This window comes from Toxotes jaculatrix, chromosome 20 (assembly GCF_017976425.1).
Source record: "Toxotes jaculatrix isolate fToxJac2 chromosome 20, fToxJac2.pri, whole genome shotgun sequence".
NCBI lineage: Eukaryota > Metazoa > Chordata > Actinopteri > Toxotidae > Toxotes > Toxotes jaculatrix.
In genome coordinates, this window is record NC_054413.1 from 18,946,188 (window position 1) to 18,973,339 (window position 27,152).

Below are 27,152 nucleotides of genomic sequence, written 5' to 3' on the forward strand. Positions count from 1 at the left end.
TGTAACTGTGAAACCTGAGGCAGTGAAGTGCAACACTGACAACACCAGATTGGCTCAAGATGTCCTTTCTCTGTCCTCTAGCTCCAGGTCTGGTGGAGGTTTTACTGCAGTGTCTTGTTTAAAAGGTCAGAGATGTCACTGTTCTCCCCTGGGGTTGGTTGACAGTTTACTAGCACCATACGAGGAGGCTGGCCACCCAGCAAAGCAACTCCCCACAGTCCATCACTGTTCATTCTGGGTAATTGAATCACAACCGGTGACCATACGACCTCCTGACCTCCCTGACGGAGCTGCTATGGGGCGCAGAGTAATCCAGCTGAGAGGAGCAGGATGGACAGACTGATAAAAAGACAGGCATCCAGCTGATCTAAGATGAACTAAAACACCACCAGGGCCGACCCATCAGTCCATACAATTTGCGTATCCCTCCGTAACCCCGTCCCTGAGCTGTACTTGTAAAGCACGTCACTATGGGATCCTGCAACAAAGTCGTCCACTCTCTTAAATGTCACGCTGCGTCTCCTCTCCACTCACTAACTGTAAAGTGGCTTTTTTCAGAGCTGCGCTAAGACGCCAAACTGCAGGCTCAGCATGTAGCAAATGGTGCCCCTCCGCACAAAAGCACTTTAGAGTCCGGAAAAACACAGGCTGGGCTTTCCATGGCACCTTTAAGCCACCACTTTACAGAAGGGACTGTGTTCTTCGGAGAGGCCATAAAAGAATCGGGCCCGCGAGGGGGGTGGGGGGGGGGCATGTGTGCACAGCAGCACAAACATGCTTGTTTGGATGCTCTGTTGCTGTTGAGAACTTTTTTTTTTGTTCCACTTGCAGCCTCGCACTCTTTCACTCAAAAAACGCTGCGTGGTATTTACATGTCACACAGCGTCAGACTGTCAGACACACATATGCCTCTCTGACCCTCTGGACACCCACTGTGGAGGGCGTGTTTACCTCCAGATGGACAAAACCTGGTCTGTTTGACAGGCAAATCAGCAATCGATGGTTATAGCCTGTCACGCTCCACTCAAGCATGCCATCCCTCCCGTCCTTGCTCCTCTTTCCCCTCCTGGACCCACCTACCTACCAGCTGCTCAAACATCTCCTACGCCTCTCCTATTTCTTTCTATCCCTATCCCCTATAAGTCTTGTTTGTCAAGTCTTTTGTCGTACCCGCTTCTTTTACGACAAGTTGACATGAGCCTGACATAAAACGGTGGCTACATTCTTTACACGATCCTCCCTGTAGCTACTGCAGCACCGTATGTGGGTATATAAGTGTAAAATTGCAAGTTGAGAGACTGAGACTTAAGTACATATAGCTGGGTATTCCCCCTTCTGTTGGAGCAGACCACAATTTAAGTCAGCTGGCTTCTTCACAGAGATGGGATGTTCCATGTGCAGTTCATGCACAGGGGTGGTTTTTATGACATAGTCTCTCATCAGGCAGACACAAAAATAAACTCTTCTCATCAGCTGCAAAATTATCTAGAAAACTATCAAAACCTCACGTGTCCAAATAATTTAGCTTTTTTCTCTGTGAAGTAATTTAGCCTAACAACTCAGAGCCTAGAGATGTTTCATTAGACCATTGCTGGCTGAAATGAAGCTTTTATTACACAAAGGCCGATGATTAGAGTCTCCCACCTTTTGTTTGGAGCCTTCCTTCAAAGTGATCCAGTCCTCTCCGTTAGAGCTGACGTCGACTTTGTAGGACTTGACAAAATAAATCCTCTGGGTCTCCTGGGAGATGGCGCCCTGGGTACCGATGGCTGAGACAAATCGCAAGAAACCAAGATCCACCTGTGGAGGACAAAGGAAAAAAACACGACTGAGCAAAAGCTGCTTATAATGACTCTGCATTTCATCCATTGTGAGGAAATTCCACAGTAGCTGTAAGAATGCCAAGATGTTCCTTCAGTGTTTAGAAGGATGCCGACTAACTGCAGCAGGTACAGCCTAATGCTTTTTTCCTGTTCAAATGCATGAATAATTTTTGTAGGAAAGGCTTTCAATGCAAGGGCCTGTATTAATAATGCACTGACAAGCTGGAGAGTTAAAAATATAACCCCACTATTAGAGTCACCTCTGGCCATAGTCTCATCAGTTGCTACCTGGAATTTAATAAACAGCAATGAAATGATATTCGCATTAATGAAAGAGACACAGGATGACAACTTAATTTCCTGAGATGGGAGACAAGAGCTTATTGGATAAAAGTGAACGCTGGATAGAACAGGGTCTGCAATCACATTATCAAAATCGGCCAGGAGGAAAGAGAGATGCAGACCGAATATGAAATATTGTGCTTTTTAAATATGCAGGGCTTTATAAAGTAATCATGAACTGCGGTGCATCACTGAAGGCCTTTTATATTTTCACAAGGAGACAGCCAGAGGCGCTGGGGTCAGAGAGGCTCCTGAGTGAGTGTCTGGGTGTGTGTCTGCTCTGTAGCTTCATGTATGTAATTTCATGTGTGCGCTGCAATCAGAGCTGATGCTGGACAGAGAATGTTATTGGTTTACATCAGACCTGGTAAAGCAGCACGGTGTCGGACAGCCATTGTGCCTGTTCACAACCATGACCATCATGAAAACTCACACACACTCTTCTGTATGTCGCTCCGGCCTCTGCTTCTGTGGAAATTGTAGCTTTCAAACTGGCTTTTGAGCCTGTTAACGCTGCTGTCTGTTGCTTGTCTAACATCACTGGGACTTTAAGGGCCCGACTTGGAGCGTGAGGGGTCAGTTATTGCTAGTTCTGGGACACACATGCAATTTCTCAGCCACCAGTAATAACAAATCGGCTCCATCTGACCTCTGTGGAGACTACTTAACCCCACCCAACCATCCCTTCATCCATAACTAAGGAAAAGAGTGGGTGTGATGTGAAACCGAAAGGCTTTCAAAGAATGCAAACACCTCAGTGTATGAAGCAGTGTGCTCAGTTTTAACAAGCGTTAACACCGTCTCTGACAGGCTGAGCTGACGCTAATGAGGAGTAATGGTGTTGCACGCAGGCGCCACTAAAACATGGGAGTGATGCAGGAAGCCGGGGTGTCGGTGGAACAGGTTTCCAAGATCACGACGAGAGACTAGCTTTGATGTTGACGTGAGATGGGCTCGCTCGCTGACGGATGGCGACCAGAGTCTTGAGTAGATTACTGAATCGACTCAGAGGAGACCGTCGGTATGCGCTTGTGCACGGGTGTGTAAGACAGAGCGACAGCAGCAAAATCCTTTATGTGAGAGCGAGCAGACAGACACAGTGGCGTGCACACATTTGGGGAAAATCAAAGCCAGGATGATCTGCCTCCAAAAAGCTCAAAACAGCTCCAGCATGTTAAAACCATACAGTCAGAACCAGCTAGCTCTGTCTGCCAACCTTACACACAGCACTGTACCACACTTAATGACTCGGAGCAAAGAGCAGGAAAGGAACATCTGCATGCCGCAGAACGCTGGTCATTCCTGCTCCTCAAATTTACTTCCAGGAGTAAAAAGACATAAACAGATGGGAGCAATAAATGAGGTTCCTCCGTGCTGTTCTCTCACTGTCTCCTGGCTTCTCAAAGGATTGGGATAGATGGAGACTAACAAAGAAGACGGTCTCATATAAAGACAGAATACTTTTGTTCCTGTCTACAGGCTCAGTGGGCTCATACAGTAAGTCCCAGATTTCTTTTTGGTCCGCAAATAGAGACAAAATCAAATCCCATCAGCTTCAGATGGTTCCCATTTAATAACGCAGGAGCTGAATTCCTCTCTGCTGGGTAAATGGTTATACGTGCCAGCACTGAATGGGGAAAGCACAGTGGATGGCAGCGAGGCCTGCGCTTGCTTATATTAGCCCCGGCAGGTCTTTAACATCTGCGTTCAGATGGCCAGTCAGACTCTTTTCCAGTCTGGACCAATGGCAGAGTGGCTTACTAAATGGGCTTACCTAAAAATGGTCTAATAGGAAGACTTGGCACTGGTTGGTTTTCTCTGAAAGGATCTCATTAGATGTAATAGAGAAGAGGAGCCTCTGGGAATGAAATGAGTGGCGGGGCTAATTGGGAACACTCATGGCTGCTCAGACTCAAACAATCTCAGGACATGAGCTCGCTGAAATATGGCTGATCTGAAGATGGTTGGACTGATATATGACTTTAATCAATATTCTGGCCCAAAAGGAACTTTTTATTTTTTTTAAATTAATATTCCATTTGGAGGGTAGTAACTTTTCAAGTGTTCTCTGCCATTTCATGGGTGTGGTGAACAGCCCAGTTTTTGAGAAAATAAAAACTCAAATTGTATGCAGCTTAAATCCAACAGTGGCAACAGGGTCACCTGTGACAAGACGAGGAAGGGAGGGATGGAAAGAGGAAAAGATGAAAAGCCACACTGAAAGAAGAAAAGAGTGGCGAGGAGAAAGTTGGGAGGGGGAACAAGCCGCTGACAGTGATGCCTTGGAAGATGTGAAGGACAGAAGCATGGGGTCTCCTGCGAAGAAGTGCACAGACTAGATCAATTTCACAGACACGGGCTGATAGCAGGGCCTGGGTAATGAGCAAAGCATGATTTATTAATGGCTGCTTGTTAGAGGCAGGAGAACGAGGCCGAGGCTGTGCTAACAGACGGGGGTTACATGGGTCAGGGAGAGAAGACGGGCTGCCAGGATGCTTGGATGTAAAGCACAGTCCATCCAGCACCACAGAGACCACAGTGAAAACAAACAGGCCCAGATAATGATTACTAGAGGGACTCCTTTTAGCCCAGAGCCACAAACAGCACAAAATGACCTAAATACATAAACCAATAACCAACATTTAAAAACTGCACAGAGTGCACAGCGGGTCTTGAGTAAATATATCACTCTCAGATGATAAACTATTTGTCATCAGGCCCTGAAAGACTTAATCATGCTTAATGGGTGATGTAATCACTGCACGGAAAGGTGTGAATTATGACTGAGTCTCTCATCTGTAGAGACGGGTTGTATTTGGAGAGTTTGCTGATCTAACAGAATGAAGCTCACGTCTGCTCCACATTCGCCATATTGTTATTCTCCTATGAGAGTGTTTGGACTCAAGCCCACCTATAGACAAATGACACTATACATTCAGGGCATGCTGCTGCTTAGTAACTCATATCTGGAGGGACACACACACACACATACCCACACACACACTTGGAGCCATAAACATGCCAGGCAGGGTAAGAAATCACCCAGACTTCTCAGAATCTTTCCATAAAGCAACTGCATGCTGCTATGTGGGCAGGACTTCAATGTGTTCCTGTCTCCTGCTCCAGCACAGTCCAAAATATGTTAGACTCTTTGTGTATCTGTGGTTGTGTGTGTGTGTGTGTGTATAAGTGAGTGTGCGTTCTGGGTGTTCTCTACCTTCCTGTTGTGAGGCAAACTGATGACTCAAAGTCCCTTGCCTCACAACAGCCAGTGTACATGGCTCCAGTCGTTTCACAGACTAATGAAACCAGAAAGGCAGAAAAAGAATTAGTCGTGCTCGGGCTTGTAACATCAGCCAGTTAAAGCCTGGTGTGCATGCAATTAGACCAACATACTGAAATCCACATCAGGCGATTGAATGAAGCATGCATATACATATATATGTATGTGTGTGTGTGTATATATATGTAAATGTGGGGATAAATGATGAAGAACCACACACAGACAGTGTCTTCATGGATTTACGTGTGTTTGTACAAATTTAAAGAGATGATTTTTCCAACTAACCCTCAACAGCAGTGGCATTTGTGGGCGTAATCAATAGGTCTATGTGTTACTCAGTGCATTGTCTGTGTGCTGTGTGACTCAGATGTGCAGCAAGGCCACATGATACGTATTTAAGGCTAAAGCCTAGTCATTGTTGGGTTTGTGCAGTGAGGAGACATGCGGTTTATGAGGCTGGAGGGGGGGGGGGGGGGGGGGGGGCATTTGAGAAATAGCAAAGGCTCAAAAGCTCTATCTCTTGCTGCTTGATTGTCTTATAATTGAGTTGCCAAGAAGTTGTACACAGCAATCCGTACTCCGGGAGAAGTTTACCAAATACTTTCTTTTAAATCCATTTCTCTGCTTCCCCAACAGAGGGGGGAAAAATAGCTTCCCATTTCTCTCTGTGAGTGTGTGAGTGTGGGGGGGGGGGGGGGGGGGGTGTGTGTGGGGGCTGCTGGCTGAATAACCAAGGCCTCTGGGGAATGAGTTTATTCGTTTTCCCCTCACCAAAAACAACAACAAGAGAAATGCCGAGGGTGAGAAAGGAGGGAGCGCTCCAAAGTCAAAGAACAGCTGGTAGACACACACACAGGAAACAACCACTGGATATGCTTTATGGATCTCTAAGGATGGTATAGTCAGAAGAAAGATAGCCGGGAATCATCCTGGGCCATCAAGTAGATGCAAAGCCTCTAGTCACCTGTATTTTTTTTTGCATTTGCAATCTGATTAAAATGTCCTTTGTATGGTAATGAGAGAAAGCTGACACACACACAGCTCCTTTACTATGCAGCGACAGAGACACGTTTCCAGGCCCAGATGCAGCATTTCTAAACCAGCTTTCAGCAATCAGTTCACTAATTTCACCTACAGTCCTCTGGTGCTGGTAGCGGAAGGTTTTTGGAATAGCTCCATTACCTGAAAGTGTAATTAATTCTCCTTTCATGAAAATTGTATTAGTCTAATGCTGCAGGACCTATGAGCTCCACTCACGACCCTCCATTTATCACAATACTCACCTGACAGAATTACAGTTTATTTTTAGCCCCCGACACCTCTTTGGTGGCATTAAATTATTCATGTCTTCCCATGCACGATCATCGGTTTTCCTGACAAAGAGGGATGTATAGGTCGGACGACAGCTATAATAAAATAAAAGGTTGTCTGGTTTGTTGCGTGTGAACTTGGGTCTGTGCTGATGCCTGATTAAAGGTTTCAGCCGCAGCTGTTAAGAGGAAGGATTTTTATCAGTCTGGTTTCCTTCCGTGTGAATCATCTTAAAGACTCAAACTCCAGGATCAGTCCCGTCCCTGCCACACGCACACACACACACATGACTAATGCCCTGAGCAATGATTACGACACCAAGAAACAGTGATCGGGATGGAAAAGAGGGCGACCTGAAGGTGTGTCACGTCTGGGAGCTGCTGGATGATCCTGTCCCAGGATATACAGCTGGAGATGACCGTTTAGAGACGACGACTGACTGCGAGGCTTTCAGGCACTTTCCTCGTCTGTAGCGCAGACGTGCTGAAAATGACACTGATTGCGGCTGAGCTGAGTTTTTGTCTCGGGGGTTCTTATGCAGCACTGTTTCATTTTATTACATCATGCCATCCCTCATGTTTCGATTTCTAGTCCCACTTTTGGGCTACTCCAGTCAAGTGCGGATCTCTATCCTCGCATTGATTTTCCAATTGAGAGCGAGGCCTGGGAGCAGCGAGGCACAGACGGCATCCATTGTTTTCATTTGTACGGCACAATGATGATCTCACCGGCAGCCGCATGCCAGACTCCCCTCCTCAGTTCTCGCTAGACTTCATCAACTGAGAAGCTGCTGTTAATTACCAGTCCATATTCTAATTACTCATCTCTCGGCAGGGCGGTGAGCCCTGGACTGGGGACAGAAGCGAAGAGACAGACAATGGCAGTGAAGGGGCATTTCTGAAACTCATTGACCTGGGGTAATTCAAAGCACATTTGTATGAGAAGGAAAACAGGATATGGCAGAGCTTGCTGATTTTTCTTCGCCTCTCCACTTGGGACTGCAGAAAAGATAAACGCCACGGTGGCCAGAGTGGTGTTTTCATCGAGGAAGTGTGCAATTAGTGGTCATTTGGTTGGTCAGGCAGTGGAAGTCAACCTGTTATCTTTGCTAAGTGGCCCGGGCTTCACAGTGATGTTTGCCTAACAGATTCACATGAGGAAATATGGTCAAAGTGGGTCATGCCCCCCCGCCCCCCATGTTTTAAACTCCCCATGACAAGATCCTGAGCAAATGCTTGATTTTACCTTGAGATTAGTCTCACATGCAGGAGGCAAAGGAGCATATTGTGTAAACAGGCACTGATGTTTAGAGCTTTCATCTCTCAGAAAGGACAAGAATTAATCACATGACAGGAGCGAAGTGGGCTCACCATCTCCTCTCCTGATTAAATAATTTAGGTTATCAGAGACATATAGAAGCTGACAAATACTTAAATACTGATGAAGTAGTCAGGGATAATGCATCCTGGCAAGAAGATTGAACATAATGGCAGGAGCCATTGCAGCTAAATCACAGAAATGGAGAGCGAAGATTAACTCAAGCTCATGAGGATGAAAAACTCGAACCTAGTCCTGGTATATGGGATAACATGTATTGTATATTGCCATTATGAGATGCTCAATAAAGAGGCTTTCAGGTATTGACAGTTGGGTTCTCTCCAGGACAGTGTAAATTATTCATGTTGTGTGTATGTGCAATCAATGGAGGCTGCCTGACTGAGATCCAGTCTTGCTTTTAAGCATCATTCAGGTACAGCGGTGACTCGAGGTGGCCGCCAGATCCTTCCATCGACATATTTGACAAAGTCATTCCACACTCTGTCTGCTTCTTAGTAAGTTCCCCCATCACGGTCCCAGAGGAACCGTAAGTTTTCAGGCTGTGACATGGCAATCTGAAAACATAAACCTCCCCCTCAGAGACCAATGTGTTGAGCAGATCCAGGTATTTCCTCACCAGTGTCGCTCAGGTTTTCCTTGTGGAACCATTGTGAGTTCATAAAAGCAATGATCAGGTAGTCTGGGGGGTGTACCCTCATTTATTCTTGCTGCAACCTGCTGCAGAGACCCCCGCTGTTCATGCTCTTGTGCTTCACAGAAAGCCACGGCTCCAACAGCCGGATAATATGCACAGATCTCCCTCCACCTTGATGTAGATCTGTAGACCTGAATTTCAAGAGGAATGAGTGAAACAAGGACAGAGGAGAGAAATGAAAAGGAACAGATCTGAAAGGAACGAGGAAAAAAATGATATCCCCTTCTGAGGGACTACTGCCTCTTTCTTTACTCCCTCCTTAAGCCGCAAACCCCCTCAAAGGACATCTGTCCATCTCTGTGTACACCAAAGAGCTGATTAATGACCTGGCTAACCCCACACTCAATGCTGAACCACACCACACCAATCTAATTACCCAGAGAGGAGCGCACAGACTCCAGTATCTTGCCCTCCTCTTTTCCATGCATCAGAATGAGGCAGCATTAAAATGGATGGTAAATCTGGATTATGTTCAGCACAAAAAAAAAAAGAAGAAAAAGCAGAGCGAGGGAAAATGCCCAGGAATCAAAAGGCCGCCTGTCATGAATAATAAAACCGTCGGCCTCAAACTGCAGTCGGAGAATGATAATGAAATAAATAATGAATTGATTACTATGCATCTGACGGTGCGCTGAGATGATTTGTACGTGTGGTGAGGGGGCCGGAGCTCGTTGCAGCACCACGGACAGGCCTGATGAAAGAGGAATGAAGAATTGAACTCTTTTAATACCACTTGTGATAATTGGGCTTCGGCTCAGAGTGCTCTGCACAAGTGCATCACACTCCTTAGAAAACATAAATTATGTGGCAACCACAGACTTGGCTCTTTCGCTGCGTTTGAAATTAGAAATTAGAAGAGCCCCATTCAGTGTTTTGATCTGATTAGAGCTGGGAAATCAGCGTGCCCATTAGAGCACATCCCCCTTTAAAATCCAGACTTTACGACTAAATCAAATCCTCAATATGATCAATACCAAAGCAGGGAGAGTCTTGAGTGGCAACAAATCATTGTGATCACTTGTAATTTCCGCTGACAAACATGCAAAGTGGGGAAGAGCAGCCTTCACGTCTGTGATGTTACCCTTAACACACATATCTGACAACAAACAACGGACTTTCCTTTCAGAGAGACAAATGCTTTGGTGCATCAGAGACGAGTGGTGGGAGAAGGTGAGCTTCTTCCCGATCCACTCAGACACATGCTGGGTGCCTCCACAGGACAATATGGACCCTGCCAAACCCTTCTACTCACCCACAAAGCTAAGAACGTACACAGGGACACACACAAGCAGGGGAGAACACAAGCGAACCCGCACACATATACACTCACACACTGATTAAATTAGTCTGAAGGAGCAACAGGGGCCCCCAGGACAATATTTTCATTGTAATAATAAAGGAAAAGCTTGCTTATGGCCCTCCCCAGGCAAATATTTGGCTTTGGGTCAGCTCAATTATTCATCCCTTGAGGAATATGCTGGGGCCAAACTTTTCAGCGATGAAGCAAAAAGTGTAGAAAAACAGTAGAAAAAGAAAAACAGTCTGGGCATTTACAAGGCCTGGAGGCTTTCTGTTAATAAATCAAACACGCTCCAAATGCATCTAGGTAGTGCCGCGGCGGCTGTGTCACTGGGGGGTTTGTGCTGTGAGTGGACTTGGGATATGTGACTTATCCCCATCTGAGGATGGAAGAACTAAACCCTTAATCTTTCCACATAAAGTTTCCCTGGTGGGTGATGATCGCTTTGTGCAGATAAGCTGCCAGACAGAAAAATATGACACAGCCTATTTGTGTGTTTGAGCGAGTGCATGTATGTGTGTGTGTGTGTGTGTGTGTGTGTGTGTGTGTGGCTAGACAGGATGCCTGGACTAAATCCCAGCATCCCCGGAGGTGGACTCTGTTATCAAGGAAAGGGAAAGTTATCAGGTATGACAGGGAGACAGAGGGAGGAGGGGGGGCAGAGACAGATAGGTAGACGGTGACAGAGAGAGTGGACACAGGCCATTTTTGCGAAGCGTGGACTCGACCACCTGCAGGTCCATCAGGACGGCTGACATTCATCATCGAAATTATTGGGTCTCGTCAAAGTATTATAGAGAAACTACACCTCCGGAGACTGGAGGACAGACACACAACACTCCTACTGTGTTCAAGCAGGCAGTAGTCACTTCTAATGCTGCATACACCCTCAGTTTGTGACTCACCTCCAAAAACATACCGCAGGCAGCTGTCATGGTCGACCGTTCAACTTACTCTCTACCTTTCCACAGGAGTGGCTGAAGCTGCTCTTAGAGCAATAAACTGTGGAACTTCAAATCAAAAATCAAAAATGAATAATTTCCTCTCTTTGACATGAGAAGTAATGAAGTACCTGTATCCACTCTTTGTTTGAGTCTTCTGCCGGAGTCCATGCATTCTCATAGTTGTTGAGTCTGGAGCGCTCGGGGGACCAGCTGGGGTTGTACTGGGATGAAGCCATGATTTGGTCTGATGTTATCTCTCCGGATTGCATTCCCAAAGGGTCGCTACAGTCAAAGTCTGAGAAAGTGAGGGGGGGGGGAAAGGATGACAAGGAGAGAGTAAAAGATGATTAGCTGAATTCTGACCACTGAAAGCACCAGGATGTACCCAGCATGAGCTTTCTGTGTCCTCCAGATTCAGAGCTGGTCTCTGGGGACGAGGACACCGCACGACAGGCACTCAGCGCAGCTGGCTGGAAAAGAACAGCACATCAGCGACGCCTCAGTAAATCCTTTCTGTTTCTCTCTCTCTCTAGTTTTTAATGGCAGCAGGACGGAAGTATTCCGCATTAAGACGTAAAAATGTCTCCATAAAACATTCAGTGTGGGCTAAGTTTACCCCAGGATTAGGCGTTAAAGTGACTTTCACTCCAGTTATTTCTTCCACCTACTGGATCTGATTCCCTCACCTCCCTGTGGGCAATTTATCTTTTTTGTACACGGTGACTGTTTTCCCCAACCTGGTCTCTTGGGGGAGTTTAGGTGTGTTTAGCATCTGTATTCTGGGGCTGTAAATCACACTCAATGGCCCAAAGGTAGGAGGTGGCTTCCCTTGTTTGTATTGACATGGGACAGCCGCTCCGAGGCATCCTGGGCTCTGCGGCTAAAGACCGAGCTGGGTCAGCCTCTCTAACCCCTGGAGGTCAGACATGCTGACACCGCTATGGACGGAGCTGCAGCAACGGTTGGAACGAACGATATGACCTTTTGATCTGGGCAGGACTCATATAACATCACCACAACAACACTGAGGTATGTGAAGGAACATTTCCACACAGTCACACCGTTATTTCCTTCTTTCTTGACTGATTATGAAGCTGGTCATAAAGAACCTTGACAGTGTTTCCGAGTATATAATACACAACCATACGGTCCTTTGCCCAAAGCTGCAGTCATGTGCTTGAGTGTATGTGGACACACACACACACACTCACACAGAGGGCACAGGATGAGGAGCAGTGTGGAACTGTTATGTGGCTGCTGCCTATGAGCTAACACAGATGGTCCCTCCATCTGCCACAATGCTAACACACCTCAGTCACTGGGTCAGCGTGTGTGTGTTTGTGCTGTACAGTGTCAGTGTGCGGTTGCATATGCACGCGCTCACGCGCGGATGTATCAGAGTCTTTGTGTGAGGCCGAGAAAACAGTCTCGCACCTCTCCGCTCTCGTCGGTGGCTCTTGTTGCGAACGCCGCCCGTTCTTGTCAAACTTTAGTACGCAGACCCGCATCATCTAGATTAGTGGATCACGATCAACAAAAACACAATCGGGCATACAGGACAGTATCTGATCATGTGGATTACCGACCAAAGTGGGGTTGATAGCTGAGGAGATTGTGCGGGTGGATGGAAGGGTGAGGAGGGGGACGGCAGGGAATGAAAGCAAGAGAAACAGGATAAGAACAAAAGACAAGGCTTCCTTTCATCACCTTATCATGTCTCAACAGTAGCTTTCAGCTAAAGTGTACCCTTCCCTTTACCACGCAGAAGCGAGAAAATCCACCGTGTATTATGCATAAGGGGATTATGAATGATTCAAGTGGTACAAGTCTGGAAAAGCACAGACAGAAGTTTGGAGTTGTTTCTATCTTGGATACCTCTCGGTTAGTGATGTAAGACCAAGCAACTCATGTAAATTAAGGTATTTACTGATCAGGGGTCAGATATTTCACCACGCCTCTTAATGCTGAATGTGAGGAGATGATTTGCGTAATCTGATCTTAGATGCGTAATTAAAGCAGCTCAACTAACTCTGAGGTAAACTAAGGAGAAGTGACATCAGCAGTCAGCAGCCGTGCTCATTACTGTGAGGTGGGGTGGTTTCATGTGTGTGTGTGTGTGTGTGTGTACTGAGCGTCTATCTTCCCTTTGGGCAAGACAAAACCCTCTTTAGAGATGATTAGTAGATTTGTTGAATGTCATCCATCTCCATTGCTATTCAAAGACTGACTGTGTGTGTGTGTCAGGGGTGGTCTAGCCTCTGGACAGATTTATGACTCCTACCACTGCTCGTCTTCCTTAATGAAATGTTTAGTTGTAATGTTTTGCAAAACGGGGTGGGAGGTCGAGCACCGTGACGACGATGGAGCATGTTAAAAAAAAAAAAAAAGGCCTGGGGGTCATGTGTGAATGTGTGTCCAGGGTAGTTACTGGTGGGGAGGCTGTCTTTTGGAGCCTGTCTGTGTCCACAGTATGTAAACATGGGTCTTGTAAACTACGGGAGGTGGACTTGTACCCTGTAACCTGTAACACATTTCCCAAGCGAAGAAGCAAGAGGTGTTTATTTAATAACTCTTAAGCTCTGTTAAACGAGAGGGATTTGGTCACAATAGGACCATGTGTAGCAGACAACATCTGCTTCTTACTTTCAGTAATATTCCTCTGGTGCTTATTTTATTGGCCTGTAATCCTTATTCTACTACCCAGTTTCAGTTCAGGCTCCTGTGATCCAGATTTTCTTCCACTGAACAAAACTCTCAAGAATCTGATTTCATTTTGATTTCTGCCTCAGTTACACCGATTTTTTTTTGGTCTACCTCTGGCTTCGCCTCCCTGACAATCCAGTCTGTCTCTCAGTGTTTTTTTTTTTTTTTTTTTTTTTGTGCTGGCTCACCCTCTGGAACGGTCCTTTCGATGACGGTGAAGTTGGCAGAAAAGCCTTCCTTAGCGATGGCACTGTCAGTGTTGATTGTTAGTGCCAGGATGCCTGTGTAGGAGATGATCCTGCCTGGAGTGTTCTGCCCGCAGTACCTCCCGATGTATGGACCCACTGGAGAGAGGAGGGAGAGAAAAGCATGAACACTGTTACTCGGGTTGGACCTGGGTTAGCTTAATGTTTGTTTGTTTGCCATAGTCCAGTCACACATGGGTTTTTACTACCAACTCCCCCCCTGTGGAGCTGTGAAAACTAGTGTGTCAGTGAGGTATGGCACCGGCTGCGTTTTTTTTTTTTTTTTTTTTTACATGACCCCATAATGAGGCGTGAGAAGAGACTCCCGACATTCCATGCCTGCTTGCCGGTTGAACACAAAAAGAGAAAAGTGGAAGAGGGACCTGTGGTGTGGACAGGTCACGGTCTCTGTCTATCTGATGGCTGTAAATACTTCAGACAGCCCATCTTTCCCTACCCAGCCTTGTTTTTTTTTTCTTTTTTTCATTCTTGTGCAGACTTCAGGCAGACAGAGCCACGGCTGAGTGAGTTTTGTGAAGGAGACCAAACATGTAAAGACTGGGCAGAGACAATAAGGGAGCATTTCAAGACAGAGAGCAATAAAAGCACGAGAGGGACACGTTCCACTGAGCAGACTGAGCAGAATGGGGAGACAGGAGAGTTAGAAAATGGGGGGAGTGCAGGGAGGAGGAACGTTCGGGGGAGACAGTGATGTGGTAACGAGGGAGAGCAAGAGAGCACAATGACCTTGCCCTATGCCTCTGATGTGTGCTATGATCCATACACATTTGTGAGTGTGTGTTCCTGCTGGTGTGCAGGGACCTGCAGCTTATCTGCCATTAGTAATGCTGTGATCAGCGGCGAGTGACAGTCCTGCCTCTCTGCAACCTCCTGTCATCCAAAACATGCCTCTTCCAGCCCGGCTCCTACATGAAAGGTAAAGGCCAGGCCACAGGGAGTTATGGGGGGCAGAGACTTGATGGCTTAGATTAATCTTCATAGCCCAGGTGTGTGTGAGAACCCGCGTGTGCTTTTAAACCCACTAAGACCTCGGCCGAACAAAAAAATTCCATCTCCCGGATTATCTGCATGACTCCCCGGCTCTATGAAATTTTAAAGAACCTTGCTATGAACTCAGCATCCAGCCTGCTGCTCCGGTCCTCGGGGAAGAGGCGTGTGGGAGTGGAGGCTTTTCTTCCACACCGCCTGGCCAGCAAGGTGTGCTTTGAGAGGGGGTGGCACAGGAGGTGTGACTCCCCCAGTGCTTCACGGAGGCCGGCATTTGCCACCTCTGCGCACCCTGATGGCTGGTGTGACTCCAGCCTTCTGTGCTAATGTACTATCGATCCAGCAGGCACCACAGGAACCGCTGGCAAAAGCCAACGCACTATTTTCCACCCATGGCTTATTTTTATACAAGGCTGTCTGTCACATACAGCAACACTTGAAGGGTGTGATGCCATGTCAGTACGAAGGGGTAATGTCCAGTTTCTGCCCCGGATAGGCTCGTTGATGGACAAAAGACATTCTGGTGCAAACGATCCTGCTTCTTTTGTGTCGAACTTTCAGCTGAGAAATTTCGGAATATTATTAAGTCGGAAGTAGCACAATGTTTCTTTTCTCAATCCCTGGTGTATTTTTTTTTTTTTTTTTGTGAAAATATGTATTTAAAGGTGATAATAATGTGAGATATTCTCGGCTCTTCAAGCTTTAATCAACACATATCTTGAAAATTAAACATGTCCCACCTCTGGGGACCTCCGGAACAGAAATACTTTGTGAAATCAAAGGTCAACTGCGTACAGTTCAAGTCTGCAGAGATGTGAGCTCAGAGAATTGTGAACTTTAAGTAAACTTACTTGAAAAGGCACCGAGATTTACACTTCAACCTTATCACTCCGAATGCCAGAGCAGAGAACACTGATGTGCACCAGGTTAGAACGCCACGAGATAAAATTCTTTCAGTTTTCAGCCACTGACGGGTGAGAAAAGCTTCCATCTCGCCTGCACCCTGTGTTGGAACAGCCAGAAGAAAAACTGAAAACTTCAAGAGGTGATTTCGCTCGCTGAGTTCAAAGCCTCATGTCGGACTATGAAAGCATTGCTTTGAACACCGCTCGCCCTCTCTCGCTCGCTCTCTCGCTTTCACCTGCTGATTTTTTTTTTTTTTAAGATGGATTTGAGAATGCTATTTTGAGGCAATATTTTATTGTGTGTCTGAATCTGCCGCTGCTGAGCCCTGTGACCAGGAGATGCCGGCTCTTATCAGGACCAAGCTGTTTCAATTCAAATTCAATAAACACTTTTTTTTTCTCTCTAGTGGGAAACACAAGGAAACTTCAACAAAGGAAATTCCTTCTAGAGTCATTTCCTGCTAGATTATGTTCTCTATGCATCAGGGCCAACAACTTAAATATCATCACTTACGTTAGACCTCAAATTCCCCAGTGTACTGACACTAACAAATCCTCCAACACAATGAAGCCTGTGACAGAAAAAGGAAGGGCGGCAGGCTCTGGTAATCAGGAAGTGTTTGGCACTGAGCGATGACGAAACGCTATGATCATGACGACAGACCCTTGGACGCCTGCCAAGTCTGGTGAAGGCCGTTAGCGCGCCGGCCCGGATAATACCATCACCCCGTGTAAAGGTGTTCATTACCTCTGCGAAAGCAGAAAAGAAGTGAAGTTGAAACCCACCACTCCCCAAACCAACTTTCTCTCCTTCCCACTACAGGATGGCAGGATTATAAGCAGTGGGATATTAGGGGATATATATATATATATATATGTGTGTGGGGGGGGGGGGGGGGGGGGAGGGGTAATGCACATATTTCTTATACTACTATTGAAACAGTCACTCTTCTGTGTCCAACTTAGTGAAGTTAAGTCATACCAGACCAAGTGAAGCTGTAGCAGCAGAAACCCTGAATATAATCAGCTCACAAAAGGTGGATTTTGTTGCTTAGGAATTTTTCTTTTCATCTGTAGGACAAAGATTGTTTCATTTCCTCTTTCGTAAGTTACACAGTCTTGGTCTAAATTACAGGTAAAACAGAGCGCGGTCTTCACCGGCACTGCTTGCTCACCTCCAGGGAAGCCGTCCCAAATCTCCAGTCTGTCATAGCGGCAGAAAACGCTAGTAGGCGGCGTCGGGTCGGGCTCCAGCTCAAAGCTCTCAAACTCCAAAATGATCTCGGACATCTTTGGGGCGAAGATCATGAAAGTGCAGTCCAGGTTGTTGGGGTACTTCTCTGGGAAACCGGGGGACTTTATGACTCCGCTGTTGGAGGTGAAGTTCCTGGAGCATTCAGGACCTGCAGGAAGGATGAAGGGAGGAAACGAGACGGGAAGTGAGAAGATGAAACCAAACAGGGACAAAGGAAGGGGTGGGGATGATTCCTTTGAACGGCTGTTGGTTAAGTGATCTGTTTCGGGCGGCTTTGTGTGGTGGGTATTGAGCAGCTCTGCCTCCCAGCTGGCCCATTGAGTGCGGGACAGTTTATGGCCCATAGATGAGAGACCACCTTGATGGTTTCTTCTGTTCACTAGAAGCATCTGGGTCTCAGCTCCACTCACTGTGGTTTTGTGCCTTTTTTTTTTCCTTCCCTCTCACAAACATCACTCTGTTTCATCAGTGTGTGTGTGTGTTAAATCTGTAACCCCTGGAACATCTGGACTGTGAGTGTAAACATTAGTGAAAGGCCTCAATCACCAGACTCATCGAATGATGAATAAACAGCTTGATTTAGGCGGCAAAAACCTCTTTTACTCTCATACACACACACACACACACACACTCGCATCAGGACACATCTATGAAACATATGAGAGGTGCTCAGGCAAAATTACAGTGTCAGAGATGGAAGGCGAGGGCAATGACTGTGCATACATCAACACACACATGCACACTTAAACACACCATTTTACACAAGGGAAAGTCAAAATATTTATTCACAGCTCCCCGGAGAGCTGCCTTTCAGCTGATGAGGAGCATTAACACGTTTCCCATGTTAGCCACTTGTCAGAGCATCATGAGCACGAGATTATGATTTGAGAATGAGTGACACATGATAAAAAAAAATGACACCAGCAGCTGCAAGAGAATTTTACAGTGACAGAAGGAGACATTAAGACATGTTCACTATGCAAGGCTCAAGCACGGGTCCAGAGTCTGGCTTCACATGAACACATGTGCATTCAGCATCAGGGAAAAAAAAAAAGGACTGTCATCCAGGGCAATTATTTGGAGCCATTAGTGGCAGAAATGTGCCCAGGATAACGTCATTTCCATGCTAGTCTGACAGCCCGCGTGATGGGTGCAGATGGCACCGATCGAGACTCAAATTGCAGGAGTTATCGCTAGATAGAGCCTCTGTACTACAGTTATTGTAGCTTAAATGAATGTGGCAAACGTTTTTTTTCCCCCCACTGTCATCCAAGTATCTTGCTGGGCCCCTAATTCAAGACCATCAGGTGCACTTCAGTCTGTCCACCAGTGGAGTGAATGAAGGGAGTGAGAGCCATGTTGATTTTCTTTCTCTCCAAGCTGAAAGCCACGGCAAGCAGCGTTTTGACTCTAAAGAGAGTTGACATTTAGTGCAGCAGCTAAAGTGTGGCTTTCGAGAACAGTGGGCACCATTAATTTCACAGCTTCCCCGCGAATTTACCGCTGGAAAATAGAGAGATTTCGCTGAGAGTGAGAGCGTTCCCTGGGATAAGAGGGTTGATGGATGCTGCAGTTCTGCACTTTACCTCACCATATTTGAGAGAAATGTCAGCTGGTTTTGGGGGGGAAAAAAAAAAAAAAAACAACTATAGATGCAAGCCACTTCTTTGAAAAAGGCGCCCATGGTCCCTGAGTACTCTCGACAGCTACAGGTTCCAAAGTGCAGTTCAGTGCAGTGTTGAATTTCCTGTGGAAATTGGCTCACAACTCTCACTCTCCATCCATTTCATCAGCTCCCACCTTGGCCCTTATCTCAGTGCAGGAATTGACCAGAACAGATTTGGTTTTATAAAATGGTTCAGACTGTAAAACCTGTTAAATTTTCCTTAATACTGCTTAATACTACTTTTGTGAAATGTGTAAAAGTACTTATTCTGGATTCGCTTTATGTATCTCACCATGACCCTCCACTATTCTCAAATTCTGTATGTCTGTGTTTAACCCCCACTCCCCCCCCCCCCCCCCCCCACCAAAGAGAAAAGGGCAAAGCACAGTGGCAAGAGAAGACAGAGCGCTCTGGTCAGTCCCACCGGAAAGATAATCATCCAACACCGACAAGATAATCTCTTTTATCTAGTGTCTCCACATGGGAGGGCTTTCGTCCCCCAGCTCCCATCGCTACACCCAGAATGCTTTGTGCTTATGTCTGTGTCAGGGGCATTCAGTGATAGCTGTCACGCTCCTGTGTGTTTCTGTATGTATAGCATGCGTGCATGCATCTTTGTTGACAAGAAGCTTCAGGAGACAAATATATCCCATTGTCAGCCAAATGCTACGTCCCTGCCCCTCACTCACTCACTCACTCACTCACTCACTCTCTGTCTCTCCCTTGTTTTATCGCTGCAGTTGTCGGTGTCTCTCCTGGTGGATTTATCACCTCAACAGCAACAATGGGGAGAAACAAAGGCTTTGAAATAGAAAACAGGAAGGATTTTGATAATATGACAGGCTTTACTCAGGTAAATATCTCAGGTAACACACACACACACACTCAAACATTAGTTTGGACACAGTGTGCCTTGTGGTCCAACCACTGCTTTTAAGCAAGCAACCGAATTTACGACAGGAAGTGAGGAGAGAGAAAGAGAAGTAACCTTGAACGTACAACATTTACCGGCAACCTCCAAGCAGGCGCTCCAACGTTTACTGCCGGCAGTAATGGATTCTTTTAACTCTCGTTTATATCGAGCCCTTCTCGTGTGGACGGGGGAGTAAACAAATGTCAGTCCCACTCACTCGCTGACTGATTGGAGTTTGTTTAACAGGACAAGTTGTAGCCAGCAAAATGATATTTAATGGAGATCTGATTTCAATCTTTGCAAGTGTTAGAGATTTATAATAAATCTTAAATAAATATGGTTTCAGCATGAAGGGAGCAGGGTGCCTTTCAACTGTTAGGCTGCTCCCTGATGACTTGTCCTCTGCGTCTCTATTAAGCTGCTGCTCTAAGTGCTGAAAGCAGACCAGAGACCGGGCGTTAATCATTAGAACAACACTGCGCCAGGGAACAGGCGTTAAATGTGACAGCCTTTTGCTATTTTCATTTTTAAATCCGTCGCTCTGTCTGCCTTTCCACATATTCTCTCTTTCTTCTCATCTGTTTATCCCCCTCTCTCCTCCGTCAGGGTTATTAGTGGCCGGAGCCATAGGGGACTGAAGGTGTTGTTCTTGGACTGCTAAGTAAATCACCACTGTTTATGTTCCATGTTGCTCTCTGGCTGATCATTAGCCCATTTCACCCCCTTCTACCCCCGGCATTCGCCCCCTTTTACTACAGGCCCTCCCCTCCACTCTGTCCTTGTGTCACACGGACAGAGGGATTAATTGCCGGTGGAAAATTAACTCTTTCAACACTAAATCAAACATTAACCTGAAGCCTGTGGAGTGTCAGTCATTGAAACAGATGGAAAGGCAGGTTTACATTTACCCCCCGCCCCAACACACTCACCCACACTCACACATACCCTGAGGCACTGCACTACTCACATGGTATTTAGTGCATTGACTGTGCCTGGAACCTCACTTGCCCCCCATCCAATGAAGGATGACACAGTGCTGATGGCATGGAGGGGGGGCAGTCTCCCTCTGGCTCCCCTTAAAGAGATTTGTTGTCTTAGTTTTCCATGAGGGCTGCATGTGTGTGTGTGTGATGACAGTACGTCTCCATGCCAGATGTGACCTATGCCATCAGGGTGTGCCGTCCATGAAGGCAAAATGTGCCCTCTATTAGGTCCCACACACACACACACACGGACACATACACGCACCTTGAGAGTGTTTTCACAGGTGTGTGCTCAGAGTAAATGTGCCCACATCACGATGACATAATAATCAGGGCCTTTAGTGTGAAAGATGGTGTTTTTTAGTGTAAAACAGAACATGATCCTTCTAACAGTCACATTGCTGAGTAACTGTGAGGAGACGAAGATGAGCTTGTGTGTGTGTGTGTGTGTGTGTCAGGGACGGGGGGGTAACAGTGACAGTATCTCTGCCTCCTCGCCCACTTCAATGGGCCCTCAGCCAGCCTTCATGTGGCTCTAAGCAAACTGCAGGGCTGCTAAAAGAAAGCATATGTTGTGTGTTCATGCTTAGACTTAAGAAGATGGATGTTTCCAGAAACACTTGGGGATTTTATGTGACGTCCTGTCAGACGACAGGGTAAACAGACTGCCCATGATCTGACCAGGTAACACGCCATGGAGGCTTGTTGTTTATCATCTTTTGTTTTTTTTAATTCACCATTTTCTTACTGTCTTGAAGCATAAGGCCTCCGTGAAAAAACATACACAAACACAACCAGCTTGCTAATCTTCTCCCATCAGTTCAAATATTCCTCACTCCCTGACTTCTCTCGTGTCTTCCTCTCTTTCTCTCCCACCATCTCTCTCTTCCTGTCTCTTGCCAGACTTCAGCCAGCGGAGCGAGGCTGCCAATTTGCAGGCTATAAAATAAATAGCCCATGCTAATTAAGATGGTTGGATGGGTTTGAGGAGTGGAGAGGGGTAAAGACTGATGTGGAAGCGGCCACAGAGAGCCGCAAAACAACCTGTTCTCTTCAAATTAGACACTTTGCAGGCTACTGCTGATGAAAGCCAGTGATGCTGAGGTGTGTGTGAAAGTGTATTTACATAGTTTACAGCTTAAGTGGGTAAACCTGCACATGTAAACACTGGCATATGATCCCTGTCTTTACATGTGTTTGCTTTGTGTGTATATATTTATCTTCCATGTGACGTTTGCTTGTGCTAAAGTCGGGATGAAAGGCAGCAGCAGTCCCTGAGGTTGACTTCCTGTGATCTCCAGGCCTATAATCACAGTGATAAACACCCTGTGAAACATTTTTTGCTTTTCCCTTCATTGGCATGCATAAGCGCGAGCCTCCCGTTCCTCCATCCGTTATCAGAGCATCTGTGTATCATCATTAACATTACATGTGTTAGCCAACACAATGTTTTCCCGACTAATACCCTGCTTGTTGATAAGCTGTGCTAATCAGCTAGCTTTGTATCTCTCTTTCTGCCTGGCACTCTCTCTCTCTCTCTCAAACAAACAGGCTGTTAATTGATCTCAGAGCCCTGTTCTTGGCATCGTACTAGTTAAAACACACAGTAAATTCAAAGCATAACGAAGGTCTGGATCCACTGAGGAGGCAAGAGAAGCGAAAAAGTTCTATCCTGGGTTTAATCTACATCAATGCAGCCCCTTACCCCCCCCCCCCCCCCCCCCCCCCAGCCCTGATTTCCCTTTGGATTCCATCAGCACAAAAAACAAACAAAAAAAAAAACCCCAAAGATTCTCATCTAGCTTCAAGTCTCTAATCCTGACTTTCTATCTGCTATCCACACTTACATTCAAATTTCTTGCAAGATCTTGCCAGATTTCCTCATATCTCAGTGCCCTACCAGTGTGTTCAGCAGTTTCTTCCCCCCGTCACCACTGGGCCCCTCACACGCCTCATTTATAATCAGTGCTGGCTAATAGATGAGAATGGGAAATACCAAGCTAATAAGGGGAAGAATGTAGCAGAGCTAACTGGCCTATCAGGGGGAACGAGGCAGCGTTGATGAGTTTGCGTATGTCGGGGTGGAGTGACGCTTTGATCTCGTAAATGGACCCACACTCCACCAGCTGCCCTGCCGTGATGGTGACACGCACAAGCCCAGACACACAAACACAAAGGCACAAACACACGCTAGCCCAGATTAAAAGGAGGGAGGGACCTTGCAGGGCCATTCATCTTGTCTCCGAGGTCACGGGGGCTGTCCCACAGAGCGCTGCTAAGGTTAATTAATGAAAGTAGAGTCTGTAGCACCTGTCTGCCTACTAGTCACTCTCCAGATACTTGCTGTCCTCCCCCTGCTTCTCTCAGACCAAACAAAGCAGGGCAGCCAACCGACAGGACATTCTCCCTCATGTTATGCTGTGCTCTGATAACACAGACATCCTCTCAGGATATTTGTGGTTTATTAAACCTGATTCCCGACTGAAATTATGTTTAGGTCAAACGCTAAGGAAGGAAACCTCAAACTGAACAGGTTACCGCAGCAGCAGTCAGAAACATGAGGAGGTGGGAGCACTTCTTGCGTCTAAAACGTGTTGAGTGTATCGAGCTCACTCTCTCTCCTCAACCAGCTAATCATTGGTTATGATGGCAGGTTTGTGTCCTTGCTTGTCATTTGTCAGTGAACCAACACTTGAAGCAACATTTATTGAATCAAAGCTTAGCAAATTACGCTCCTTGGTTATTGTACAATAATTCACACCAGATAAAAAATTGCTACAGTTATTGAACATATGGGACTATGATTCATTGGTTTTGAATGGAGCATATTGCTTGCCATATTGCGATTGCATAATTTGATGCTCTGGTGCCTTGACTAAATCACAAACAAACCATGAAATTAGACAGTGAGGCTCTTTCTTGCCCCATTATCAGAATTATTCCTCCAGCTTTCGTTGTCTCCCGCTGTGTTATGATGGATTCAGCTAAAGACAAATCGTACTGAAATTATTTGTGATGCGGCGTTGGAACAGTGTTTTCCTAACCGTACGTCAAGAGCTGCTTTAAGAGATCGAGTGAATCATTTTAATGTGAATAAAATCATTAACTGAAATATAAAGCAATCAGGACCAGCACAGCACAGAACAGGAGGAGGGTGCTCGTCTTCAAGCAGAAATTACTGAAGCTTTCTCTTTACCATCCTCAGATTATCTACAACTCAATGACAGCTTGGTAAATGGAAATCTCCAGGTCAGCTACTAAATGGACCTTAGGCTGAGTCTTAACTCTTTTCAACAGAGAAGCACATTCATGGGAAATGTGGCCCTTATTCTAAGAAGTACTCTATTAGCACAAGCACTACGTTTTAGAATAATTAGCCAAGCTGACACACTTATGATGTTAATATTTTCAGTGTCATGTTTCATATAATTGGTATGAAGCTGCACCAGGCCACCCACCTGTCTTGAAGATCTCGTATCGGATGGAGAAACCTGCTCCGTGCGTCTCATAGTCGGACACAAACTTGATGAAGAGCTGGTTTCCAGAAGAGACGACCGGAGAGGGGGCGATCTTCCCGCAGTACTTCCCCACCAGCTGACCGTTCTCATCCACACCATCTCGCACTTCCACATAGTCATACCTGAACGGGACAGGGGGAAGGAAGAGTCAGTGTCAGCCACACATTTTCTCTTTGATATTCATTTTATTCACTTCTTTGTTCTGTCGAAGTCAATTACATTCGCTGGCACTTGCTGCTATGTTGTTTATACTGTGCATGTATGATGGTACACACACACACATATAAAACATACTCAGAGGAGCACACAAACACAGAGCAACACAGCATATTGTGCAGGTAATGTAGTGGAAATAAAACACAGTGTACTAATGAGGTCTCAGGTTAAAACTCAGAGAACAGGTGGGCAGGCTGCGCTTTCATTATATCGACCTGGCTCACACACACACACACACACACACACACACACACACACACACACACACACACACACACACACACACACACACACACACACACACTCCCAGCAGCACTGAGGTCAGGTTTACGTAACTGCTTTAACTACTGAACTTCAGCTGAACAGTTGTCTGTGTCCTGCTTAACCACAGGATAACACTGACGGTGCGTGGGCGACGGTGGTATAAGAGACTATGGGAATTGAAAGTGATTAGATTTTGGCTTTTGGCTTAGGGTGGCGTATAGACAGCGCAGGTGGTAAAGCTATTAAACACACACGCACTCAAACATCACATTCAAATGGAATTTAAGACCCACGGCTATTGAAGGGAGCAGCCGCCTAATTGAGTCGACGCAGAGTTTGGGAGCAGAAGAGGAAAACAGCTTTGAAATAGGACTGGGAACGGGAGCCATGACGCCCGCACACGCACACACACAAATACACACACACACACACGTAGAATCTGGCATGACAAACTTAAGATGGTGGAGGAGAGTGACTAACTGATGAGGGTGGTCTAAACAGCCTCTGGCTTTCAGGTACTTGTTAAGAGTTTACATTAAATGAAATAGAGTCGGTTTTGCTTCAGTTCCCGCGTGTGTGTGTGTGAGTGTGTGTGTGTGTGTCTGTGAATGTGTGAGTTGGCATGAGGGCTGATGACTTTTCCGTGCTCTGTTTTGAGTGTGAGTGACGGGGCGAACACTCCTCCAAAAGCAGATCCTGGTTCAGGTTTCCACAGCTCCTAATTGCCCCATAATGTCTGTTCCTGCCAGGTTTTCAGCTACACAGGCTACTTATCGAACATATTCCTGCCCGAACCCTGACGACCTGCTGCCGCCGTCCTCCATCTTCAACAGAAACCAGATGAAAAAAAAAAAAAATCCAATTCACACTCTGTAAGTACAGAGATTAATTTTAATGTATGTAAAGTATAATGCGCAGCAGGTGTGCAGGAACATTCAATCACACACATACCGCTTCTGTCTCCTCAGAAAATATGTACCCTCTGGGCAAAGGCGCCTATTTTCACAGTTTTGCTTGATTCCCAAATTACTGTCAAAACATCAGGCCTCCTTAACGATTCTGAACTCACCTAATTCACAGGATTTTGCACAAAAAGGCGATTTACACTTTGAATGATGGCTCAGGGTGGGCTGAGTCCCTCAGGTGGGGCCTGACATGTATCCACACGCACTGTTTTCCACCTTTTTCTATGAAAATGGTTTCCCTCACTCAAAAAAAAAAACGAAAAAAAAAAAACCCCAACATATTTGTGAAACAGAAATCAAATTACTGGAGGTGATTTGGGGGAGGTGTGGAGGGTGTCTACCGGGTTTTCAAGTACGAAAAATTCCGGCAAGACGTGGGAGTCAGCGAGTGAGGGGGAAAGTTTAACTAAATGTAGAGTTGGACAGAAGTGGCACTCCTTGAAATTGGGTCCCCCTGAGGAGATACGGTGGATGGATGACTTCACTCGTCTGTCGGTTCAGATAGAGCGATCTGAGGTGATATGGAGCTGTCAACATGCATCAGGTGTCTCCTCTTATTCTTTGCCTCTGCTTTAAATTTTTAGCGTCTCAGGGTAAAGGTTTGGTACGTGGCAGGAAAGCTGCTGCCTGTCTCTGAAACCTGTCAGTAGTCAGCCCTGTGCTCCACTCCACACAGACATTCAAGCTGCATTACAACTCTCATCAGAAACTGGCTGGAAATATATGGCTTCCTCCTCTTGAGTTCATACATTTTAAAAATCCTGGAGGAGCTCAGTCCTCTCATTACTGTCGCTTTCTGTGTGAAATCTCCTGCTTAAGTTGTTTGGCTTCTCCTCATTTCTCTTTGCTGTGATTTTAGGAGCTCGGCTTTGACAAGCACCACTTTGTTTCAGCTACTTTATCAGCAGCAGCTCGGTTAAAAAAAAAACTAGTTTCACATGGTGTTTACAATGTTATTCACCACCCCCCGCTCTTTGTGGCTGAACGGCCAGTGAGTTACTCATTATTTAGTTTAAAGGGCTCCAGGCAGGGATCAGGTTTCTGCTGTAATGATGTCACTGTCTAGTTTATTCACCATCAAACATATTTATGATCAAAGAATTTAAAGTCTAACCAAAGTTATAAAACTCATCCTTTTTTGCAATCAAGTACAATGAAGTTAAAGTTATTTTGATATTATTTTCTGGTATAAACCTTTTTTTTTAGTTCAATTGAGCTTTAATTTTTGGTTGAAGTCATAAGTTTCTGCCCGTGGTGAAGTGGTCAGTGTTCATTAAAATAAATGGAAAACATATTCCAAGAAGACGCAGCAGTGAGTTTTCCTCCTCAAACTGTTTCTGTTTGTGCAAATCAATTCCTCTCCTCATCACCTCCTCTCCTCTCCTCATCACCTCCTCTCCTCCTATCCTCCTCTCCTTTTGGTTCACAGCTCACAACAGAGACCATCAATCTTTCTGTGGCTCTGCTCTGTTCTAT

General features: G+C 45.9%; 1 protein-coding gene across 3 annotated transcripts in view; it reads right to left on the bottom strand.

Annotated features, from left to right (window-relative positions):
- The window catches only part of nrp1a (neuropilin 1a), a 59,752-nt gene that overhangs the window by 15,465 nt on the left and 17,135 nt on the right, over positions 1-27,152 (bottom strand). For all 3 annotated transcript variants that reach the window (XM_041065874.1, XM_041065871.1, XM_041065873.1), the window contains 5 exons: positions 24,172-24,353; positions 17,072-17,299; positions 13,927-14,082; positions 11,164-11,330; positions 1,645-1,800 (listed from right to left, as the gene is read on the bottom strand). In XM_041065874.1, coding sequence (XP_040921808.1) covers positions 1,645-1,800; positions 11,164-11,330; positions 13,927-14,082; positions 17,072-17,299; positions 24,172-24,353 — 889 coding nt within the window. The remainder of the gene's footprint in view (positions 1-1,644; positions 1,801-11,163; positions 11,331-13,926; positions 14,083-17,071; positions 17,300-24,171; positions 24,354-27,152) is intronic.